The sequence below is a fragment of the Stegostoma tigrinum genome, chromosome 10 (assembly GCF_030684315.1).
Source record: "Stegostoma tigrinum isolate sSteTig4 chromosome 10, sSteTig4.hap1, whole genome shotgun sequence".
Classification (NCBI taxonomy): domain Eukaryota; kingdom Metazoa; phylum Chordata; class Chondrichthyes; order Orectolobiformes; family Stegostomatidae; genus Stegostoma; species Stegostoma tigrinum.
The window spans coordinates 75,610,589-75,637,019 of record NC_081363.1 but is presented as its reverse complement, the minus strand read 5'-3'; the positions used below and the strand labels follow the sequence as shown (position 1 = coordinate 75,637,019).

At 39.6% G+C, this 26,431-nt stretch overlaps 1 protein-coding gene across 12 annotated transcripts in view; it reads right to left on the bottom strand.

Annotated features, from left to right (window-relative positions):
* sipa1l1 (signal-induced proliferation-associated 1 like 1) overlaps nt 1–26,431 on the bottom strand; it is a 323,672-nt gene that overhangs the window by 74,215 nt on the left and 223,026 nt on the right. For all 12 annotated transcript variants that reach the window (XM_048537173.2, XM_048537174.2, XM_048537175.2 and 9 more), the window contains 5 exons: nt 23,655–23,829; nt 20,683–20,786; nt 18,124–18,281; nt 16,505–17,078; nt 4,521–4,795 (listed from right to left, as the gene is read on the bottom strand). In XM_048537173.2, coding sequence (XP_048393130.1) covers nt 4,521–4,795; nt 16,505–17,078; nt 18,124–18,281; nt 20,683–20,786; nt 23,655–23,829 — 1,286 coding nt within the window. The remainder of the gene's footprint in view (nt 1–4,520; nt 4,796–16,504; nt 17,079–18,123; nt 18,282–20,682; nt 20,787–23,654; nt 23,830–26,431) is intronic.

The following is a 26,431-nucleotide window of genomic DNA, read 5'->3' as shown; positions in this document are numbered from 1 at the left end:
TCATTAATGTATAAAGTAAACCTCATATTTATCTAAACTAAATGCCATCTGCCAATTCTCAGTCCATTGGCCCAATTGATCAAAGTTCCTCTCTAATCTTGTTTTACTTCTTCAATTTGCACATAGTTCAGTTTGTAATTCAGGTTACCAAGTTTGTAGATCTGCATTTTTAATTGAGCCCTGAGGTGTTCTTGATCCCTCAGCAGAACTTTTTAGTTCTACCCATGTTGCTGGCTCTTAGTGGACTCCTTCCATTTCACATCCTTCTCCAAACCAAAAGAAATGTCCTGAAACTTGGCACCAGATAGGCAATGCAGATGTCAGGACACTTGTTCTCTGGAACAACAGCACCAGTTCTCCTAATTATCCCCAGTTATTCCTGCATTTTTCTTTTTTACTTCTACGTGGATGGTGCTCTGGACCATGGTGCTGCAGTCAGTTCACTCAATCTCCACTGCAGTCTGTACCTTTAACCACGCTGGGAGTAAGAACTTGCTTCTATTAAACTAGGGCACTGCTGGAAACTCATCCAAAGTTAAATTCTGAGCACCATATCTACTTCTCTCACTCTCATACCTTCCTGCCCCAACCACTAAATTTAAGGGGTGAGACTGCCTCCTTAAACAGTGTTCAGGTACCTGCCCCCTCCCTGATGTATCGCGGTATCTTAAGCTCAAATTCCGGCTGAGCTAAAGTTTCTTGAGCACCCAACGTTTGCTGCAGATGTGGTTATCACTAGTTACGCTTCTGCTGGCTCCTAAATACTGCATTTGCAACCTGCCACATGTTCAGCCATTTTTATTCCATTTAATTGATTTGGATGTTAACCATTTTAAATGAATTTCTTAATTGTACTTTTCAGCTACAATGTTTCCTGACTGCAAACACATGGCCAATCAAGAAAAACATGGAAATAATTTCTGGTTATCCTTCTATAGGAAGGACATTAAACTAGAGAAGGTGCAGAAACTATTTACAAGGATGTCACCAGGTCTGAATGGTTTGAGTTACAAGGAGAGGATGGAAAGGCTGGGACTTTGTTCACTGGAGTGTAGGATGTTGAAGGTCGAGAAAATCATGATGAATACAGATAGGATGAACAACAAAGGTCTCTGCCTTAGGTACGGAGTTTAAAACTACAGGGCATAATTTTAAGGTGAGGTGAGAAGAGGAAGATTTAGAAGGCACCTGACGGGCCACTTGTTCACACAGAAGGTGGTTCATATGTGGAATAAACTTCCAGAGGAAGTGGTACATGAAAGTACAATTACAGCATTTAAAAGACCCTTGGACAAGTACACAAATAGGAAAGGTTTGGAAGGATATTGGCCAAACTCAGGCAAGTGAGACTAATTTAGCTTGGGAACATGGTCAGTGTGGAATAGTTGGATGGAAGGGTCTGTTTCCATGCTGCATGACTCTACAACGTCCGCTCTGGCAGATGCAAATGGATTGAAATGACTCTCCCATGCCAGTTTTATCCCCCTGCTGTCTCCACCATCTCACAAGGTACAGTCTTCTTTTTGTGATACTGCTGATCCCGTTTTCTCGAACACCGAGAAGCTGCTCTCTCAGTGCTCTCACCCTCTTCAGAAACACTGGGTCCTCCACTTCCTTACTCTTGTAGGTGTCAATAAATTTCTCCAGGTCTTCCTTTCCTTCATTCATTCATTCATTTAGCTGCTGGCAAATGTCTCTAGGACCTACTCCACTCCCACTCCAATCACCAGCTTCTGATTTTCTCTTGTGGTCACAGCATTTACATGGTAGCTGCAGTTCAGTTTCAGGTCACAGGTAATCCACAGGATGTTGACAGTGAAACTTTCAACAAAGTAATGCCACTGAATGTGAAAAAGACAGTGGTTGCATTTTCTCTTCTTGGAGGTGATCACTGCCTTGAATTTGTGTGGCATAACTTGCTACTTATCATCCTAAGCCTGAATGCTGTCCAGGCCTTGGTGCATTTGGACACAGACTGCTTCCATATCTAACGAGTCACAAATGGAGCTGAGCATTGTTCATTCATCAGCAACATCCCCAGCTCTGACTTTACAATGTGAGAAAGTAATTGATATAACAGATGAAAATGGTTGGACACGGGATAATATGCTAAAGATTTCCTACAGTGATGCTGAGATCAGTTGAATCTCTTCAACCTTTCTTTACAAAGCAAGCCCTTCATCCCAGGAATGAGTCAAGTGTACATTCTTTGAACTGCTTCTAATGTAATTATATTCTCTCTCATTACATCTTGCCAATCCAAAAAAGACTTATCTATCACCATTTCATTTCCATTTAACCAACCAATTCTTTATACATGCTAATATGTTACCCTTTGCACCATGTGTTTCGATCTTATGTAGCAATCTTTAATGTAGCACTTATCAAAAACCTTTAGGAAATACAAGTATGCCATATCTACAGATCCCCCTCTAATTACTTGTCTTGATACCTCCTTAAATAAATGTAAATTAGGAAAACACGATTTCCCTTTTATAAAATAACATTTATTTTATTCAGTCACACTATGATTCTCCAAGTTGCTGTATCTCCTTAATTTTGGATGTTAGCTATTTCGTCTGATGAGTGTTAGGCTTACAACCTAGAATCTACTGTTTTCAGTCTCTCTCTCTCTCTTTCTTCTTGAATAGAGATGTTGCATTGATATTTGCCAATCTTCTGGAATTCTTCCAGAATCTAAACAATTTTGGAAGACTATAACCAATGCCTCTACCACCTTTGCACTCTTACGCATGCAACTGACTGGAGTCTCAAGTGTCTTTAGGTCTAATAGTTTTCCCAACCTTTTCCCTGATAATAATAATTATTTTAAGTTCCTCCACCCATTTCATTTATTGTTTCAAATATTTTTGGCAAGTTTTCTAAGTCTGTTACTGTGAAGGCACTTATTCTATGATTCTAAAACACTCAGACAGCATAGAACTGCAGATGCTGGAGTCAGAAATAACAGAGTGTGGATCAGGAAGAACACTGGAGAAAATCTGAAGAAGGGTCCTGGCCCGAAATATCAGCTTTCCTGTTCTCTGGCCTGCCGTGTTCCTCCAGCTCCACACTTTGTTGTCTCTTGTTCTATGCTTCTCCCCTTGTTTTCCATTTTCAAGTCTCAGGCACTCTCTCTCTCGAGAGGGCCAACACAAGCTGCTGAGACTCCTGCCAAAAACGCTTGTAAAAATGTTTTAAAAATCTCTAACATTACTTGCTAGCTTTCTTAATACTCCAGTTCTCAATTTTATTTTTTTTATTCATTCTAAACCCAAACTATTATCAAAAGGAAACAGTGTGCAGATAATTTTTCACAGCTTTAGTTCTTGAATAAATCCATGCAGCAATTTTCTCTTCTAATGTCAACTCTTCTTCCTATTCTGGTAAGGTTTTGAAAAGATTCTCTATCTTGTCTTTTTGTGTGCAATCACTGATATTGTTGCGAGGCCAGATTTAGATTGTTTCCTTCCACAAACAACTGGGGCTATTTTAAAGGAAAAACAGTCACTACAAAGGGGCTATACAATCTCAATGGCCTATTATCTTTATAGTATCAATCATCACTTCAAGGTACATCCAGAGAAAGATAGAAAAGTTGACGTACACCAAACTTACCCAATAACTTCAGTTTTCAATGGGCAGACTTCTCCTTTCTGATCAACGTCTATTATTTCTTCTCACATTTAGTAACTAATAAACTCCCTCCTTCTATAATCAAGAAAACCTAGTTAAATTACTTCCTTTAAAATATAAATGTATATAGACGGGGAGAAAAGTATCCATGAGGGATAGGATCTTTTTTGTTAACCCTGTTGCAAATGACTGAAGAAGTGTTAAATAAAGATGGGAAAGCCAGTTAATCTCTTCTCAAGGAAAATTTGACCAAACTTATCTGTACATCCATAAGGCCACATGGCACAGGGGAATCAGGTGATACAGCTCAATGAGTTTGCTCTATCATTCATTAAGACCATGGCTGATCTCATGATCCTCAATTCCACTCTCCTGCCTTGGTTCCTTTACCAATTAAAAACCTGTTCATCTCAGCCTTGAAGACATTACTGACCCAGCTGTTATAGCCCTCTATGGGAAAGAATTTCCCAAAGTTAGGGAGGGAGAGAGAGAACCAAAATATTGAAGGTTGGGAAAAACCAGGGGTTAAAGGTGAAGATCTGTGAACGTGGAGCAGGTGAAGAAGACTGGCAGCCAGTTACAGCAGAATCACAGGTATTTGTTACTCTGTTGCAGTTGCATGGCGACCACCAAGACCCCAAAATTTAAGATAGCTACCTCACTTGGAATCCCATTTCCATTTTGGGTAGCCCCAGGCTAAGTTCCACTTACATTTCATTAAAATAGTTTGCTTTCAGAAACTAAAATTTAGTCTAAGCACCACAGATTAATAGCTAGCATGAATTTATGACTTCTAATCAGATAGATTTGTCCATTGCTGGTAGCATAGGGAGACAGTAAGCAGAATTTGGTTGGAGCAGCAAACTTTGGTTCAGGGAACATACCTGCGAGGAGTGCTATCTTCATGGGGTGGAATGATGATCACTTTAACAGTTACAGATGTTCGCAGCAGATCAATCATTTGTTCATGGGTTAGAGTTGCCACAGCAACTTTACAGATTTCCACCAGCCGACTGCCTTGTCGGAGTCCTGCTTGCCACGCGTAGCCATAGGGTTCAACATCTGCTACAATGCCTTCATAGTTAACATGGAAACCAAGCTGGCCTAGGCCATTTCTCCTTAAAGTCATCTCAACAGTCTCGCACCCCTTTGTGGTTACCTGAAAAGGATGCAGACAACATTCTGAGGGATGTAGCTTTTATGTTGAATATAAACACGTAAATAAACTACAGTTTCTGTTGTCATTACAATTTACAACTGTTTTACATTGATTATGGTGATCAGTAAACCAGCATTGAGAAATGATTAAAAACATAAATGAACAGAATAAAGTTCAAAGAACAAAGAAGTAGCTGCAAGGTGAAAGCATTCAAGGTGGAAGGTTTGGAGAACTGAGTCTAGGAAACTAGAAGCACTGTCACAGACAATGAAGCATAAGAACAGAATCAAGGAAATAGAATCAACATGGGTTAGGGCGGAGGTGGGGGCTGCCGAAGTACGGAGGAGCTATTCGACAGAGGGGCTTTGAGTTTTGAGAAGATTTGTAGCTCAGGTTGAGGTTCTGGATGTGAGCTTGCCTGCTGAGCTGGAAGGTTAGTTTTCAGACGTTTCGTCACCATTCTAGGTAACACCAGTGAGCATCCGATGAAGCGCTGGTGTTATGCCCCGTTTTCTATTTATCTGTTTAGGTTTCCTTGGGTTGGTGATGTCATTTCTTGCATTGGTAATGTCATTTCCTGTTCTTTTTCTCAGAGGATGGTAGATAGGCTCCAAATCAATGTGTTTGTTGATGGAGTTCCGGTTGGAATGCCACGCTTCTAGGAATTCTCATGCGTGAAAAAAAAAACAACATATACGGGCCAAATACTGAACTACAGGAGCAACCATCCCAACACCCACAAACGAAGCTGCATTAGAACATTATTTCAACGAGCCACCACACACTGCAGCACAGAGGAACTACGAAGAGCAGAAGAAAATCACCTATACAGCGTATTCAAAAAGAACGGGTACCCAATGAACACAGTCCGCCGATTTCTCAGCAACAAACCCAAACAAACAGACAGAAAGGGCCCAGAAACCATAACCACTCTCCCCTACATCAAAGACATTTCCGAAATGACTGCCAGACTACTCGGACCTCTTGGCATCAGGGTAGCCCACAAACCCACCAACACACTAAAACAGCAGCTATGAACTTAAAAGACCCAATACAGACAACAAGCAAAACAAATGTCATCTACAAAATACCTTGCAAGAACTGTGACAAACACTACATTGGACAAACAGGCAGAAAGCTAGCCACCAGGATACATGAACATCAACTAGCCACAAAACGACATGACCCACTATCACTAGTATCCTTGCAGACAGATGAGGAAGGATACCACTTTGATTGGGACAACACATCCATCCTATGACAAACCAAACCAAGAAAAGCACGAGAATTCCTAGATGCATGGCATTCCAATCGGAATTCCATCAACAAACACATTGGTTCCAAATCGATCTACCATCCTCTGAGAAAAAGAACAGGAAATGACATCACCAAACCAAGGAAATCTAAACAGATAAATAGAAAGCGGGACATAACACCATCGCTTCATCGGAGGCTCACTGATGATGTTACCCAGAATGGTGACAAAACGTCTGAAAACTAACCTTCCAGCTCAGCGCGCAAACTCACATCCAGAGCGGCTTTGAACGTAGTACATGGAAAGCAATACAATACCACACACCAGTATTAACATTAAGTCGATGCATTCAAAGTTCATAGGTAATTATTTTCTTTGACAATGTTATTTCAGCGGATCAATTTTCCTGCTCCACTTTCAAGCTAACGCTATCTCTTGGTGTTAAAAAACTTCACACTCTGCTACATTAGCTGCTACACTCTGCTACATTACTGAATCAACAATATGAACTAAATCAAAAGGAGGAAAAAGTGATGGTTCCCTTGTCCCTCATTTTCCAGCCCCCTACCAGCATTTGCAACCAAAGGACAATAAGCCACCATTTCTGCCACCTCCAATCCACTGCCACCACCTGACATATTCCCCACCCCTTGCTTGTCAGCATTCTAGAGAGGCCATTCCCTCCAGAACAACCTTGTCCTCTCCTTTTCTACTCCCAACATCTTGCAGACTCTACTTTCCCACAGAAAATGCAAGACTAGCCCATTTACTTCTTCCATCCTCACTATCCAAGGTTCCAGACAGACTTTCTAGGTGAAGCAGCAACTTAGCTGCACTTGCTTCATTCCAGTCTACTATATTCACTGCTCAAAGTGTGGTCTCCTCTACACTGAGGAAACAAAACACAGCTGGGGTGATAGTTTTACACAACACTTTTTTTTTGCCAGCCTGCTGGTAAGGTGGCCAGATCCATCATCTTTTTAACCGTCTAGAATTTTTTTTCACATATCCCTCCAGTTCTCTATATTGCTGTACCACTTTTGGAACTGTACCATACAGTTACACCACCTCACCACCTTCTATCCACCAAAATTTATGTTATTTCTCCGCCTATGCAGTCAATTTGTATCATTACTACCAACAAAGTTCACGATAATTTCAAAATTTGCAAGCTTGAATGTGTGTCCTGTACATCTACGGCTAGGCCTTTAATATAAATTATTAGAAGTGGTAGGTCTAAGCCCCTTGGAAAATCCCATTACATACCTTTCATCATTACCAAACCAAACAATCTTTCATTCACCACTACTCAGTTTCATGCCATGAAATCAATCTTGCATCGATACCACAACTATCCGTTTTATTCCATGAACCTCAACTTTGTGGAAGGGCCTATTATGGGTCACCCTTTTGGACATTGATAACCACTAAATTAATTGGACTCATCATCACCATTTTAGAAAAAAAACGCTGAATTATGTAAGCTTAATTTGCCTTTACCAAACTTGGCCTTGTGATTTGGTTCAAGATTATCATTTCTAAAAATGCTTTTATCATTCCAGGTTGAACATACTGGCCTCCAATTTCTAGATTTATTCTTCCACCATCCTTTGTTTCTTATCTTTCAGCAAACATACTGTGCATACCCATGATTTACACCACTTTCAATGTTTAATGGCAGACTTTGGTTTGGAACTTTGTGAATGTAACTTATAATCAGGTTTTTCAAGGCGCTTGGCTGCCAGTTCCTCAAAAATGTCATGGATATTGGTCTGATGACATCTTATCCTCCAAAATCAATGTTAGATGTCGCTCTTAAGTTTAATCATGATGACTTTAATTTATCTCATTATTTATGTAATGATTCTGTGGTTGATTTGATCGTCTTGTTTCCCCACTAATGAAATTAGCAGCATTTTAGGTCAAAGTGCTTCAGGAAACTAAGTCCGGAGGAGACAAATGGAAATAAGAGAGAAGTTTTCCTGGATTTTAGTTATGATAAACATTTGAAATAGTTCACCAAATGAAAAAGTAGGAAACTCATTCAGCCAAAAAGACATTTTCATCCCTGCATTTGTTATGCTTTTATGATGGCATATTGGCCTTTTGATTTTTTAAAATCCAGTATTCTGAGACTCCTTTGCAATAGGAGCATTACTACATAAATGCAAGGAATTGTTTGAAGCATGGACACAATTTAACAAGAATAAAATAATGACTTGTTCTAGACTGCATGAATGCCACAGAAACTAATGGTGGATTCTCAAATTACAGGGTCAGTTTAAAAAAAAGACAAAATTTGATGACAGGCAGTAGGGAAACCACTTTACAGAATAGAAATAGGAATTTATGAAAAACAGTCAGTCAATCATTCACCAGAACAAATCAGCACTTTGAAGCACTTAGCTTCTGACCTGGACTTATGTTACACAATATATTCAACTGCACGTGAATTCTTCTTTTTTGCAATACAAAGCACAAAATTAATAGTAGCTTAGTCTCCAGCTAAGAAGCTTCAATCAAGCACTAAACAACTGATAAGCAACAACACCTCGAAGGTAACAGAATGCTTTGTTTGTTTCTCGCAAATGGCTTTGTGCATGGGAAATTGCTTCTCACTAACTTGAAATGAGTTTTTTTGAAGAAGTAACAAAGAAGATTGAAAAAGGCAGACTGGCGGACATTGTCTATGTGGACTTCAGCAAAGCTTTCAACAAAGTTTCGTATGCTAGACTTGTTAGCAAGGCTAGGTCAATGGAAACTAAGGATATCTAGCCACTTGGTTACAAAATTGGCTTGAAGGCTGGTGGTGATGGAGGGTTGTTTTTCCAGGGGATTTTGGGGGAAGGAGGATATTTCAGGTTGCTATTTGTTAAGGTCACACATTAATTCTGCTGCAAAAGCCCAGATGAGGACTTTTGATATACCTACCAACAGAAGAATATTCTGTTAATGAGTCATATCTGACTTGAAATGTTAACTTTGTTTCTCTCTGTTTAGATGCTGCCAGACCTGTTATTTATTTCTTGCAGTTTATATTTTTATTACAGCAGGTAGCTAATGAGTGTACATTACTGAATGCTTGGTGTACTTGAAAGTCTAAGGGCTATGGAGTCCAGCACATGCAACAGCATACCACTCCAACAGTTACCTCCATCTGTTCACAGGTGGAATCCACCATGACTGATCGTGCCTGATGGTCAATATTATAGAATCCATTCTAGAACAAGCAGCTTCTTTCAACTTCTGGGGTGTAACGGAAGCTCACACTACTGGCATCATCGCTCTGGACCTCGAAGTGAACTCCTAGTGGCAGTGGTGATGTTAAGAGGCTGGACTCCTGGCAGCTTCTTGGTGGTTTTGGTGCCAGAGTGGAGACTCCTGGCAGCAGTAGGCCCAGAGCCTGGACTCTTGGTGGTGGCGGCGAGGCGGCAACAGCAGCAGAGCTGGAGTCTCCTGGGGCATCAGAGTCTTCTGAAGCGGAATTCCTTGAGAACCAGAACACCGTACAGGTTCCTTGCAGAAACCCTGAAGGTGTGCTTAAGACCGCAATTTGAACAGAAGCTGAATTGTTATTTATGTAATTTATTTTTAAATACAATATATTTATTGCAACTCGAAATGACACCGGATTGTGGTGAAAGAACACTTTGAACTGTATCTTCAATGTGTGTGACAATAAATCATTCATTCATTCAAAGCATTTATTTATTCACCACCACCACCACTGCCACTCTACCAACACTCTTGCTGTTGTCTGTCTGTTGACAACCAGTTCAGGCTGCAGTACACGTGCTGAGGTATTGAAGCCTGATCTTTAAGACCCAAAAGCTGTTGACGATAATCATTCACGGCTTTCTGCAGTCTCCTCCACTGAAAGCTAGCAGCATTCTATCAACATTGCTGCAACCACTGCGTAGGATTAACAATGCAGGCAAAGGCACAGAGAAGAAACAACATTCATATGGGATTTGACATGATAGATGTACAAGGTTGTTTCCCCTTGTGGGAAAGTCTAGGAGCAGAGGGTATAATCTTAGAATAAGGGGTCGCTTAATAAAATTAGAGGTGTGGAGGAATTTCTGATCTCAAAGGATACTGAATCTATGGAATTCTTAACCAATAAGAGCTGTTGAGGCTGAGTCATTAAGAATATTCTGAGGTGAAGATGATTCATTTTTAATCAGTAAAGGAATCAAGGGTTATAGGAAAAATTCAGGAACATGGAACTGACGATCATCAGATTATCTATGACCTCACTGAATGGCAGATCAGACATGAGTTGAATGGCCTACTTCTGCTCCTATGGCTTATGGTCTTATTACATGGATGACAGGAACTAATGGAAGGCACAAGGGTGATTATTTTATTTATGTGCGTATGATGCCCACATTTACGTATTTTGCTTGAACTATATTTTGCAATATTTTTATTTTGTATTGGCGGAGAAGACATTATGAGGGTCATTGAGGAAAATTAAGGAACATAATGCAGTTGGTGACTGAAAGGATGTCACTGAAGTTACCCTTATCAATTATTAAATATTCTATAATGTACAGCCCAGGCAGAAAAGGGCAACACAATGGCTACCCTCTCTCTCTTTCTACTTACTGTCAGACTTTCTCCTGTGCTACTGCCTCTCAACAGCTCACCTAAACCAATGGAGGCAAGTGCTTTTCCTTTACAATAGCGAGGCTGAGCGAAATATTATCACAAATTTTGAAAAACACTCGGGCACCAACACCTGAGGAAGGACAGAGGCTCCAAAAGCTTGTGTTTTCAAATAAACCTATTGAACCATAACCTGCTGGTGTGATTTCTGACTGCCCACATGAACAGACCAGGGTCATGAGCCAAGTCATCAGCAGCTAACCTTCATCACTCAGTAGCTAGCAATTAACTGGTCAGCTTATTTTTATGACTGAATTTATACATTTTGACTAGACTCTATTTTGTGGCAGCACAGTATATTTGGCTATGGAAGGAGTAATGACAACTGCTTAGATAACATGAATTTGGCGAGACGATACATTGCCTGTAGTTGCATAGTAATTCACATTGATGAAATGAAATCATTTACACTTCATGCTAAAGGTTGGGCTAACAGAAAGCATGCAGAATAAAAATGTTTGCAGCCAATGGTAGCATAGAGTATTACAGCACGGAAACAGGCTCTTCGGCCCAACTCACCCATGCCAAACAGGTTTTCTGAACTGAACTGAACTAGTCCCAAGTATAATAAAATGTGAGGCTGGATGAACACAGCAGGCCAAGCAGCATCTCAGGAGCACAAAAGCTGACGTTTCGGGCCTAGACCCTTCATCAGAGAGGGGGATGGGGAGAGGGAACTGGAATAAATAGGGAGAGAGGGGGAGGCGGACCGAAGATGGAGAGTAAAGAAGATAGGTGGAGAGAGTGTAGGTGGGGAGGTAGGGAGGGGATAGGTCAGTCCAGGGAAGACGGACAGGTCAAGGAGGTGGGATGAGGTTAGTAGGTAGCTGGGGGTGTGGCTTGGGGTGGGAGGAAGGGATGGGTGAGAGGAAGAACCGGTTAGGGAGGCAGGGACAGGTTGGACTGGTTTTGGGATGCAGTGGGTGGAGGGGAAGAGCTGGGCTGGTTGTGTGGTGCAGTGGGGGGAGGGGACGAACTGGGCTGGTTTAGGGATGCAGTAGGGGAAGGGGAGATTTTGAAACTGGTGAAGTCCACATTGATACCATATGGCTGCAGGGTTCCCAAGCGGAATATGAGTTGCTGTTCCTGAAACCTTCGGGTGGCATCATTGTGGCACTGCAGGAGGCCCATGATGGGCATGTCATCTAGAGAATGGGAAGGGGAGTGGAAATGGTTTGCGACTGGGAGGTGCAGTTGTTTGTTGCGAACTGAGCTGAGGTGTTCTGCAAAGCGGTCCCCAAGCCTCCGCTTGGTTTCCCCAATGTAGAGGAAGCCGCACCGGGTACAGTGGATGCAGTATACCACATTGGCAGATGTGCAGGTGAACCTCTGCTTAATGTGGAATGTCATCTTGGGGCCTAGGATGGGGGTGAGGGAGGAGGTGTGGGGACAAGTGTAGCATTATAGTCCCAAGTATGCTGCATTTGGCCCATATCCCTCTTAAACCGTTCCGATTCAGGTACTTGTCCAAAGGTATATTAAATGCTATAATTGCACCCACCTCTACCACATCCTCTGGTAGCTCAATGCATACGCACCACTCTCTGCATGAAAGAGTTGACCCTCCAGTCCATTTTAAATCATTCCTCTCTCACTTTAAACCTTAGTCCTCTGGTTTTGGACTCCCCTACTTTGGGGAAAAGACCTTTGCTACTCACTATCTATTGCCCTCATGATTTTATAAACCTCTGTAGGGTCACCCGTCAGCCTCCTATGCTCCAGGGGAAAAAAACTCCCAGCCTATTCAGTCTGTCCTTAAAAGTTAAATCTTCTAATCTTGGCAACAGCCTTGTAAATCTTTGTTGCATTCTTTTTAGTTTAATAGCATCCTTCCAATAACAGGGAGACCAGGATTGTATGCAATACTCCAACAGTAGTCTTACCAACATCTTGTACAGCTGTAACATGAAATGCCAATTCCTGTACTCAGTGCTTTAACCAATGAAAGCAAGCATGCCAAATACCCTTTTCACCACCCTGGCTACCTGCAATGCATCCTTCAAGGAACTATGTATCTGTTACTCTAGATCTCTCTGTTTGATAACACCCCCCACAGCCCTACCATTAACAGTACAAGGTGCCTGCCCTGATTTGTCTCATTAAAATGCAAGCCTCGCATTCTTCTGAATTAAACTACATCTGCTATTCCACAGCCCACCAGCCCAGTGGATCAAGGTCTTGATGTACTCTTAGATAACCTTCTTCACTGCCCATCAATTTTGGTTTCATCTGGAAGCTTACTAACTATGCTTCCAATATTCTCAAACCAGCTCATTCATTTTGCTTGGCTCTGGTAAGCGGGAAGGAGATGGGGCTTTCTCTTTCTATTCAGAGCACTATAAGGGCCTCCCTTAGGAAGCAATGCACTGTCGTCTGTGTTATTTCTTAGATATCTAGTCACAGTCTAGAAGGAGCCAGTTATGTCAACAGCCACAGAAATCATTGTCTGGACTTAGCCCTGTTTTGAGTTCCGATTTTGGCTGTTGTAGTGTTAGGCAAAGATTATCTTGAAGTTAGGAGAATTGCCGAAAGATTCTCAAGAGACATGTTTTCATGCCTCCCTCTTGTAGTAACGTCTTTCACTTTACATGGTCTTTGTTCATTCTTCCAGTCATTATTTAAGTCGTCAGTTGAGGAAAACAAAAGGCTGCAGAAGGAAACGGTGACACTAATGCCTCAATTCAATCGATTTCAGCATTAGATTTTAATCTACAAACAAGTACTTCAAAACCAGCCCAGGAAACGTCTGAAAATGAGTCCAATTGTACCAGGTGTCAAGAGAGATAGTCTGGCAATTAAATCGCAAATAGGTAATATCCTTTTAAGTACTGGGAGTGGGATCCCCCTTATGCCTTTTTATGACACAGTCTGCTATGAAAATTTACAACTAGAGTGTACCATTCAAAAATGATGTCAGATCTACACCACACATTGAATTGTGATCATCCAGTATACATGTTGTAGACAGTTATCAGATGCACAAGTGTGGGCACAAATTCCTTCTCCAGTATGGCACTTCCTTTCAGAGGTATGTACTGCAACATAGACACCATTTTGAATTATTAGATGGTCACTTTGTTTCAACAAGGGCTCATCACGACTCATTTTCCCACCCATTAGATCGAGGCACCGAGTGCAGGTCACCATGAAGGTTCAAAAATGAAGATGAAGAAAACTAAAAATGAAGTACTTATGCGATGCCAAGATGTGGGTTATAAAAATAGATTAAAAGAGGGAAGATGTTCCCCAATTCAAGTTCATGGACAGAAAGGGTTAAGAGAAGATATTGAGAATGATCTAGATTTCTGCAATTAGAAATCAGCATTGAACAAAGCCATTTTAACAAAAATTGAATTTTGGAGGAATGAAGAAAAACAATGATAGAAACATTTTCAATAAAATCAGAAAGGTTTGTAAAACAGAAATTTGTCTGTTGCTAGTTGCAAATGAGAGAAGATTCACTTATTTAACAATGGATATTTTATTCCACTTTCTTCAGAATCTTTCCCAGAAATAGAGTTTTCAAGTTCTAACAGAATTGGACTTTGAAGGCACAGTTGCCTTCAAAATAAAAGAAGCAGAGTTTTTTGAAGGCAACTTTGTTAATAGGGGAGATAAGGAGTTTCACAGGCATTGGAGGGATTTTACAATGAGAGAAGGAATTTTTAAAAAAGGACATGAGGGGTAACATTTTTTGCACAGAGTTCCTGTGTGCAATGAGCTGCCAGAGGAAGTGGTAGATACAGGTATAGTTACAACATTTGGACGACATTTGGATAAATGCTTGAATAGGAAAGGTCTGGAGAGATATGGGATAAGCACAGTCGGATAGGACTAGTTTAGTTTGGTAACATGGTTGGCACGGTTAACATGACCAAAGAATGTGTTTCCATGCTGTATGACTCTAAAACAAATTTGTCTTATGTGCTGTAATAAATTATAACTCAGACACATCCTTGCAGTACAGAGCCACTAGCTTTGCATCAAAGATACTATTTTTGACATAAATTGTATATACCATATTTAAAATATATCAGATTCTCAATAACTTTAAGGTATGATTGTTCTCTTAGCCATGTGTGGTATAGTTCTGCAACTTTATACCAAATATAAAGGACATAAAATAAAGCAGAGATAACATGGTGTGAAGCTGATGAACACAGCAGGCCAAGCAACATCAAAGGAGCAGAAAAAACTTTCCTGCTCCTCTGATGCTGCTTGGCCTGCTGTGTTCATCCAACTTCACACTGTTATCTCAGATTCTTCAGCATTGGCAGCTCCTACTATATCTGTAATAAAATAAAGCAAATAGGTTTTACTGTATTTCTCAGCTTAATCATGGAAATTAGTACTAATGTTTAAAATCTTTGAAGTATTGTGTACAGTTAACATAGATGATTAAATGAGTAACACAGCAACTATTCAGAAATGAACTCTGTTATAATCCTCTCAAGAATAACTGAAACCTCATAGATCACTATAAATCTACAATTGGCAAGTTGTTTCTATCTTCTTACTTGTTGCCATTTAACTAGTCAATCAATCTACATAGCAGCAGTCATCATATCCTTTAATATTTTTGTGATTCATTAATCAATACTATCTGTCCTGACCATACATCTGTCACAACGCCCAAACTGAGTCAGCATTAGAAATGGCAACAGATTAGTTTGAAATTTATGGAAATGGTGGGAGGCAGTGCTGATAACTTCAAAGCCCATTAATTGAAGTTTTCAAAAATCCAAATCTAACTGGGCCAAATATTTTCAATGAGAAAGTGAATGCCTGGATAATTCCAGGTGAAAGTAAGAGGAAAAGCAGGCATAAACCTATGATAAAAATACTTGGATGGTCAATTGGATACAGAAGGTCTCTACAGGTTGAGGTGGCTACCAAAGATTGTAAACAAATGAAGATATTTTCCATTATCAATCTGCTCATAGATGTTGTTACACAGGTCTGGAACATGTGGGACTCAAAGCCAGGCCTCCCAGCTCAAAGATGGGGATAAGACCATTTTGCAATATAATTGATTTGAAAAAAAAAATCAACAGGTTTGTTAAACTTAATTAGCCTGGACAAAGTTGTTAACTCTTCATTGGTTGTAAAAATCTAGTTAAATGGTATTAAACAGTCTCAATTCTTTACTTAGCAGGATTTCAGTGCAAACCAACCTAAAATTGGGGTTAAAACACTACCAGGGCGCAGTAGAATGAGTTTTAATCATTCAAGCGTATTATGCCTAAAATGAGACCACCAGTATTTACCCTGATTACTTATTATGGACCTACGCTTAGCGCCAGCACTACCACCATCCAAATGTAAAAATGCATCAAAAAATATATAAACATCAAAAGGAGAAAGGTCTTTAACAGCTGCAAAATTGCAGAGTTAATGAAACATATGCCCAACAGCCATAAACCAACTTCCAGAAAGACATCTTACAATTTACAAAATTCTAGCTAACTCCCTCCCAAAACCTCCTTGGCTCAGTCCTACATGGTCCAGCTCATTGTCTCAAGAGCCTTCAGCAGAAGAGGTAAGTGAGGAGTTTTGAGCAGGAGTGAGGGGGGGCACTGGAAGCGGGGATGTTGGGTTTGCAAGTGAACATGTAGGCCAACAAATGACGCAGCAGTTTATTTATAATAGCAAATAAGCATGTGCAGTTAAATGAACCACATTAAAACAAAAGTTAAAGACACCTATTCAGGCAATTCCCGAGTTTATAAATGACAGAAAACATTTAAACAGGTGAGATCTGTAATAACTAAATAGTGACTTACCTCCAGTCTTTTGACTATTTCCTTAATTTCTTCAATATTATTAAAAGTCCTGACAAAAATGCATTCACCCCGTTCATAGAAGATTTTAATGGTTGTTAGATTTGAAGTCCATCCTATAACATCTCTGCAGGAGCAATTGAATACTACCTGCTTAGAACTCTCTTCAATGAGGACCACAAATTCATTGGAGATACCCAGTAAACAGTCAATTTCAGCAGCACAGCTGTAGTCTTCTGCACGCACACTCCACACAATTGTTCCCAGACTATACATCTCTGCATTGGCATAAGGTTTTGATTTCTCTTTCTTTTTTGTCGCCAGTGAAATAAAAGGAAATTTTCCAGAAGGATCAATTGGTGTGTTAGTGACACTATTCTCTGCTAGATCTTTCAAGTACTCCTGTCGCGTCCGTGTTGCCATGGCACGGAATTTTTCTGACTTGTGAGCGGCATTCTCTGCATTGATCACCTTAGCAAGTAAAAAGTCCCGGAAGACGGATGACTTAGGGAAAGTGACATCTTTTGGAATTGGTGGGCCAAATGCAGGCACATCTTTTGATCTAGCCACAGCAACACTGCAAAAACAAAATCATGGTATTATACAAAACTGAAGAAGTGAAAATAGAGCTTTGCACATACTTTTTCTCTTGCTATAAACACTGGTATTCTTTCTATCCATTCTATTTTCAGTTTGAAGTAATTCGAGTATGCAATTTTCCAAACTTGGTATATTGTGATCTCTAATCTTGGTAGTAAACTGCTCTACCTGATAGTAGAAAGTATCAGAATTACATTACTGTTCTATTGTAAAAAAGGATCAGAGACCAGATAGGTTATGAAAAAAAATTCTGTATTTTAACCCATACTGGCAATTTGCTATCAAGGCAAAATGCAAAGAAGTATTGGAACTACATCCTCTTCACATGCGAGAGGCTTCCGGTCTCAGTCATAATTGCAATCAGGGCTGGCATCTGAGCAATAACCAAAATCTCAAACTGGTAATGGCATGGACTGGAAAATGAATTACTTATCTTGAAGTAATACCCTGGGAAGAAATTACAGGCTGAATTTTCACCTTCCCAAAAACAAATGGCTTGAGCTTATCTTTGCAAGCTTAACCCTGCTCAGTCAAATTTCGAAGATCTCAGGAAACCTGCCGGCTGAAGGGCATCAAGCAATAGCTTGGTAGAGTCTAAGTACTTTACTCCTGACTGCACCAAGCTCTCTCCACATCCATAATCCTTCTGGGTTTAGAGATTAAACTCCAACCCCGCCCACCCAGCAAGAGGATTGGATGTCAAGGTGAAACTGAGAAATGCTGTTGTGTCAAAATTGCAAATTCATTGCTGCAACAGACAATGTAGAAGATTTCAACAAACCACTAAACACAGCAGCATTTGTCAATTTTTAGAACAAAAAAAGCCTATATTCCTTTCCCAGCACAAAAATGTGTACATTAATAACATCAGCGATAGTAGGAACTGCAGATGCTGGAGATTTTCTGAAGGGTCTAGGCCCAAAACATCAGCTTTCCTGTTCCTCTGATGTTGCTTGGCCTGCTGTGTTCATCCAGCTCTACACCTTGTTATCTTACATTAATAACACTCTCAGTTTACTCACCTGTAACAGACATTTTCAGTACATGGGTTGTGCACTCTCACTATGACAAACACGTGTTGAAAATGGGAGCGAATGTTCTTTGGAGTGAATGGCAGGGCTCCAGGTTCTTGCAATACAATAGTCACTATATCATTCCCAATGTGTCGTTTCCTAAGAAGCTGAAATCAAGAAGTGGAGTGTAACCGTCAGGCTGCCTTTAAAGTGAGATGAAATATTTTATAAATTGACATTAATTATTTTGTCTGGGAAAATGGAACTACAAATAGCAATATAAATGTTAGTGTTATTTTTCTGCAACCCACCACTTGACTTTTGTGAAAATGAATGAAGATATGACATGCAAAATGAAAGATCATCATCAAACAAAATCAATAATTTGTCAATTTTCATCAAGAGGCTCCAAGTATGTTGACGAGAGAAAAAAAGTACATTGGTACACCAGGTTATGCTGTTCTGAAGGTGAGCAGGATAGCTCATATTTCATATTAATTTATTCCCACCAAACAAATAGTAGCGAGAAAAATAAATTTCTCAAAAACTTGTTCAGGAGTGCTCAGTGTATATCAAAGGCATCATTAACTCCTCACACTTCAGTTGGTAACTGCAATGTTTGGTGACAAATAAAAGTACAGTGCATGTAAAGGCACATAGAAGGAGCATTGCACAATTCCACTATTTCAGAAAGTGTTTTGGGATTCAATTTATGACATATTCTAAGTGCACAATTCTTAGGATGAACTGGTGACTTTGGATACATGTTTTGTATCGCTGAGATTTTCCTTACATCAAACACAGTGCTTATGTTGATATTGACAGTAGGAGCATTCTGGAACTTAACCATGCACTACATCGGTGACAGTCATGTGAAGCAGTTATCAAGATAATGTTAAATTAATGAAAGGTGGTTTGCTTAGTGTCATTCAGGATGGCAGATGTGCCATCAAGGTTATAAGGCCAACATATGGACCTTAGCACTGAACAGATGAATAGTTTCATTGTCAGACATGTGCACTGCCAATGTAGATAAAAGAACAAGATGGCATCTCAAGACAGGAATTCCTTCTGAACAATTACCAAAACATGAAAATAAAAAAGCGTTCCTGACCACCAGATCATCATTTGGAAGGGACACTCCTACATGTGTCAAATTATGACCATCAGGAGAGGGGCCTGAATAAGACCTTTTAATCAGCTTAAATGGCTATTCGCCTCTTGCAGGTGGGTTAGCATCACCATCATCTTGGAAATTGCCCGAACATTGGAGCATGCTGATAAACTAGCACATCAGCTGGTAATAGGAAATAGATAGCCACCATCCTTCAGAGAGAAAATTCGGGCTTTTATGTTGGAGGCTAAATAGTTAATAGTTGATTGGTATGATTAGTCATGACCTCTAGATTTTTTTTTTGTTCCAGCATGTGAATATCAATATGGTAGAAGGCAAACTAAACAAATTTAAATGTGTTGTCATTTAATATTTTACCTATCATTGTGTGATTGTTCCCTTTGAAACAAAAATTCCGAGTGGACAATGTAAAATCAGCCATTTTTAAAGATGTTTCAGTAGGAAACTATTGTAGGAACTACAGATGCTGGAAAATCTGAGATAATAAGGTATACAGTTGGATGAACACAGCAGGTCAGCAGCATTAGAGGAGCAGCAAAGCTAATGTTTCGCGCATAGACCTTTCTTCAGAAATGAAGAAGGGTTTAGGCCCGAAACGTCAGCCTTCCTGCTGCTCTGATGCTGCTTGACCTACCGTGTTCATCCAGCTCTACATCTTGTTATCTCATTTTTAAAGATATCTACCAGTTGGATATCAACTTGGTTACATTGTTTATATAACTTTAGTTCAATTTTCTCCAAGAATAACTTCGTAGGAGGCATAAATCATGGCACACGAATAACAGTAGAGAAAAAACTCAGTTTGTAAACTGACGACAGATTGGGTAAACATTCAGAATGGCATCACCTGGTGTAACAATGTGCATTTCTTCTGATTGGGCTGCATTCTAATTCAATCTTGCCAACGAATATTTACACGATCTGGATTTGATATTTTATCCATTGCATTGCATGTCCCAACCCAGCAAATAGGGACAGTAAAACTGATCTTGGCAACACAGAATGAGAAAAGATGCTCCAGAAATTAGCTTTGTTTTTCATTCCTGATGATATTCTACTTTAATGTACAGAATGTAAATGTAAGGGGAAATCCAGTTCAGTTGTAGATGTAATACACTCTTTAGTACAATATCTTGGCCACCACACATACGAAATGTGCTCATTGGCTGATGTATTGAAGAATGCAAACAACTACAGTTCTCCAGTTACCCTTCAGGGAGGGAAAGCAATGCTGAAAGTAAAACAATTGAAACCTGACTGAATTTTACGATTGAACAATAGTTATTACATTAGTTTAGCATCAAGATTGCTCTTCAGATTAGATACATGAAGCTAAGCATAGTCAGTTACTAATAATCCACAAATCACCTAAAACTATAGCTCAACACCACTTTATAGCCAGTTTTTAATTTTATTGTTGAACCTTGACCTACCTGTTGCTTGTTATTTGGTGTGTAAGGAAGCAAGGTGGAAACATGAAACATGATCTCATAATCTTTGTAAGTCGTGTAGAGGGAATGAGTACCAGTTGAGTCAGCTGAAAACAAAGAAGGCAAGCTCAGCATAATTGATCAGAAAATTGATAAGGAAAGAACTCCAAGGGAAAAGACGAGAATACAATGAAAGTATCACCCTACATATTGATAATTTATTGGTATTTTATGACACACAACACAGAACAGTATTGACTTCTGCAGGAAAACTGCTTCTGTTTAATTATCTATATTTACAATTTACATGATCAATGGGGTCAAACCATATCACAGGGTAATTTTCAAGAACAAAAAAAACGAACAATTAAACACACCAGTTGACAGAAGTTTCAACTTTAAAACAGATATTGTTAAAAAAACAAAGGTAAAAGACTACCCATGGGCAGTCTGAAAAAGCCTAGATCTAGGCAGCTGATTAGATTGACTATAGCATCATGTAATTTTCCAATTAATGGTAACAGAGGTTAGTCAATAGTCAAACATTGCTGATATTCCAAATTTAATTTATATTTTATCTTCAGTACAATGTTAAAAAGAGATTAATTATTGCAGTATTCAATTAAAATCTTAGCTCCAATTTATCAGTATCCCCAGGCCTTCTAAACCTGGCACACAATGAGGGCCTCATGTAGGATATCATTATCGGCAAGGATCGTGTCTGATGACTGCACATGTGGACTGTACTATTAGGATTTCTCTTCTCCTGCCTTCCCTTTTAATGTACGTAGCAGTAACAAAAAGATTATGTTCAAACAAAGTGCACAACAGAAAAACTCAAACCTATAAACGATCTGTGATGATTGAATAGCATTATTCCCACTACGCATTACCGCAGATGGAATTGAAGGGTTGGGGAAATGCTTTTTTAGAAACATTTCCCAATACAATATCAAGTGGTGAAGGGCATTTTCTAAATAAAAGGATCCATCCTCAATTAAAATCCATGCTTGACTTGTTTTGCATTCTTGTTCATCCAACATTTAAATTCAACATTTAATCTTCCTGCATGTTGTGATCCTGACCATTATATTGTTTATGATCTGTTGTTTGTTTTGATCATGTACTACTTTAAAATCATGCAACTTTCTCTGAAGGAGAAACGTTTCTTTCTGTTCTACATTTATTTGATTCTGCAGATAGTATACTAAAATAGCTTGGTTAGACCAAATGTGGCTATTGAAATGAGATAATCATTATCAGCTTTAACAATTTTTACTGACTTTTGACTGAAGGACAGATTTGAGAAGCTATTTCAAATGACAACCAAAACCTTCCATAAATAAAGTTTTTCTATTAAATTAATGTTATTGTGCAGATGTGTACTCCATCTTTCTTTGAGTTGGTAATTAATGATGTTGCACTTGATAATCTTAATAACCTGGCATCTTACTGAAGCCAAGCACAATCAAAATTATTAGATCATAAGCATACATGCATAGCGCTGAATTTCACGAAGTTGCGCACAAAGTACATCGGTTACCCAAATGTTGAATGTCACCACTCAGCACAGAACAAATGGAGCATGGGCCAGAAAGATGAAATTCATAGCTAATACTGAATCTCAACTACGGCAGTTCCTTTGGGTCAGTCTGCAAGGGCAGAAGAAGGGAAATCAATAAGGGTTACCTTTCCTATATGTGGCAAGGGTATTGAAGGTCTTGGAACTAAGGTGAGTAGAAAGAGCTAAGGTAGAAATCAGACATAATCTAGTTGAACGATGGAACAGGTTTAAGGGTTAAATTGCTTACTCCCCTCCAGATGATTGAGATTCATAAAGACACTGGTTAAAACAACCAGAATCAACTGTCATACCCCACTATGGTGAGAAGCTCAAAACAGGGTAAATGCAGGAAGAATTTTTCTGATGGCTGCAGAGTTCAGACCAAGGGTCACAGTCTAAGGATATGGGTAGGCCATTTAAGATTGAGATGAAAAAAAATTTCTTCACCTGGAGAGCGGTGAGCCTATGGAATTCTACGCCACAGACAGGGGTTCAGACTAAAACAATGAATGTTATCAAGATGGAGATACAGGCATAAAGTCACAAAAGGATATGGGGCAAAAGCAGGAACAGGGTACCCAGTTGAATGGTCAGCCATGATCATTATGAATAATGCAGCATGCTAATGGGCCAAATGGCATACTCCTACTCCTACTTTCTATGCTTCTAGGTACTGAACTAGTAAAAGAGACAAATAAGAAAATGAAGAGGGACGGGTTGAACATTGTATGTGCCAACAGGGTAAGGTGAAAGGATGGTGGATTCAACACAGCATGTATGAAGGGATGGTGGAAGGTAGCATACACTGAAAGGATGTTATGGAGTCAGAAGTAGTAAACTACTCTTGTACCACGCAATCCAGAAACAGTGCTGAAGAGGCTCTCACCTTAAGGATCTGGACCCTCTCTCACCTTATTTGCCAAGGTTTCTTAAAACCAGAATCAAGCAGATGACAGCAGTGAAAATAGTATAAACTTTATTGAAATGAAGGCCATCACCTGTTAAAAAATTTCAATGACTGGTTTGTGTCATGGAAGCTGACTTGCCATCAATACTATTAAAAATGATAGCAAGCCAAGCTCTCATTTTAGACTTCCTTCCCCCACATCCGGTCCATAACCCACACACTGCTGAGCATTAAATATTCAACACCCAATATTCAAAGCAAAGAATAATTACAACACACTTTCAATTGCTTTGCGAGCTTCAACTATCTCACAGGAGAAATGGCCCCTTCCTACAAAGGGCTGCAAAGCTAGGCCACTAAGAGCTGACAACACTCATGATTCATGATTCAATAAAGGAAGATGGGAAGAAAGGGGGAAAGCAGGAAGGGGAACAGTAATAGGCAGCATTTGTGACAATTCAAAGTTAACTGATTCATACTGTGACAAAACTTTAAAGGCCTTACTTTTGGTGTCGAGTTGGGCTCGATATTTGTCAAAACCCTTCAGACGCACTTTGTCTCCCAGCAACTGCAGAAACTCTTCAAATGCAGAGCCCGCCACTTCATTGTTGTACATCTCTTCCTCCGTGCTCTGTCCAGCTTTACAATACATTACCCCTACCTTGTGCTGAAAACTAAGCTGTTCAAATAGAAAGGTAAATAGAGTACCTTATTATTCCAAAAGATCAGAGTGGAGAGTATAACAAGACTAAAAGCATTTACTGCAGTAGACATTTCCACCAGTCATTTACCAATAAAAAAACTACAGTTCACTGTTAAATGCCCATGACAGTATAGCACAATGATCTTTTATTTTAAAACAAATGAATTAGTTGCAGCACAAACCATCATACTCAAAATCCTGTGTTAAGTTAGATTCAAAACATTATACATTGTCTACAAGACATTCTTGTGACAGTCTGCTCTCTTCGTCCAAACCTAGTCATCCTGAGAAGGTAGCAATACAACCAATGCTTGTTAGTTGACATCTGAGAACAGTTAGCAGTCAACCCCAATAGACTACAGTCTCTTCCTCTCACCCATCCCTTCCTCCCACCCCAAGCCGCACCTCCATCTCCTACCTACTAACCTCATCCCACCTCCTTGACCTGTCCATCTTCCCTGGACTGACCTATCCCCTCCCTACCTCCCCACCTATACTCTCCTCTCCACCTATCTTCTTTTCTCTCCATCTTCGGTCCGCCTCCCCCTCTCTCCCTATTTATTCCAGAACCCTCACCCCATCCCCCTCTCTGATGAAGGGTCTAGGCCCGAAACGTCAGCTTTTGTGCTCCTGAGATGCTGCTGGGCCTGCTGTGTTCATCCAGCCTCACATTTTATTATCCCAGCAGTCGACCATGTTGGTTTAGGTTTGAAAGTACAGAGCCTGAACAGACAAGGATATTAGGTTTTCTCTCTTACAAGGTCTAAGTACAGGATTTCAGTTGTTAAAACAGTCCAAGAGTTGCGTGGCTATTTCTTTATATTGTCAAATTGCAGAATACGAATCGAAGTCATTTTGCAAGTTTTTAATTAATGGAGGGATAATCAAAAACACAAATAAATTGTAACAATAACACAGGTAAACTAGAGACTTTAGTAAGTTGAAGACTGTTTGATACCTAGCTTTGTTCCATTAAATGAAAACTCTAGATAGGAACAATTGCTTTTTATGCAACTAATGAACATGTATGTACACACAAACATGGGAATAAAGTTTGAGAGACCCAAGGAATGACTACCAGGACTTCCATATATTATAGAAGCCTCCATCCTTTCTTGGAGGAAGGTAACACCTTTATGTAATTCTCACCAGTGGAAACCTGCCCCATTGTGATATTCTACACTAACAAACAAAAGTGACAGCTAATTCTTTTCTTGATTCTTATTGTCCTATAGAAATGTCAGTACGACATCAGACATTGAAATTCCAATCAATCACAAGTTCTTTGCGAATAAATTCATCAGTATACTAGATTTAGCACGTAAGTCTACTTCTTTCATGCTTCTGAATACATTCAAATTTCATGTTTTCGCTCACACCAAATAAGAAATCTAGTTAGCCCGAGACAATACTTATCATGGAGGACAATACAATTCAAAAGCAGAAAGGATGTTAGATCATTGAATTCAGTCTAAATCAACAAATGTCTGCAGGTAACTAAAAACAAACCATTTAAACATCGGGTCTTGTCATCAGTTCATTTTTTTAAAAATCCAACAACGAATTATAAGCAGCATGAACCTTGTTCTTTCCCAATTTATAGTTGTTTATTCAGTTGAAATTCACATTGTTTGATAAAGGATGAGAGAAAGTTGCTTTGAAGAATTCGGTGAATAAAATTATGAAACATGACCCTTCCAAACAGCTTTGAGCAGCTACTTCTATCTGGTTATTATAATCAGCACATACTTGACCAGCAGATCATAAGACTATAAGGCACAGGAACAGAATTAGGTCATTCAGCCTATTGGGACTGTTCCACCATTCACTCATGGCTGATATGTTTTTTGACCCCATTTGCCCGCCTTCTCCCCTTAACCAACGATCCTCTCAACAATCAAAAACCTTTCACTGTTTTAGATACAATAAATAACTAACAAACAGTCTCCACAGCGGTCTGTTGGAAGGAGTCCCATTGATTCACCACCTTTTGGCTGAAGAAATTCCTCCTTATTTCAGTTCTGAAGGGTGGTCCCTTCACTCTAAGGCTTCTAGTTTCTCCTACTAGTGGAAAAATCTTCTACATGTGCACTCTATCCAAACCTCTCAGTATCATGTAAATTTCAATCAAATTCCCACAAATCTTTCTAAACTCCATCGAGTATAGACCCAGAGTCCTCAAACGCTCCTCATATAACAAATCCTCAATCCTTAAAAATCATTATTTTAACCTCATTTGGACCACCTCCAATGCCAGCACATCCTTCCCTAGATATGTGGCTCAAAATGCTCACAATCCAAATGTAGTCTGACCAGAATCTTAGACTACCTCAGCAGTACATCCTGATCTTGTATTCCAGCCCTCTTGAAATGATTATTGATGATTTGCCTTCCTAACTGCCAATTGAACCTGTATGTTAACCTTAAGAGAATCCTGAACCATGACTCCCGATTCCCTTTGTGCTTCAGACTTTCAAAGCCTTTGAAAATAGTCTGCCTTTATTCTTCCTACGATAGTAGATAATCTCATTTTCCCATATTGTATTCATCTACCATTTCTTCAGGCACTACCCAAGCC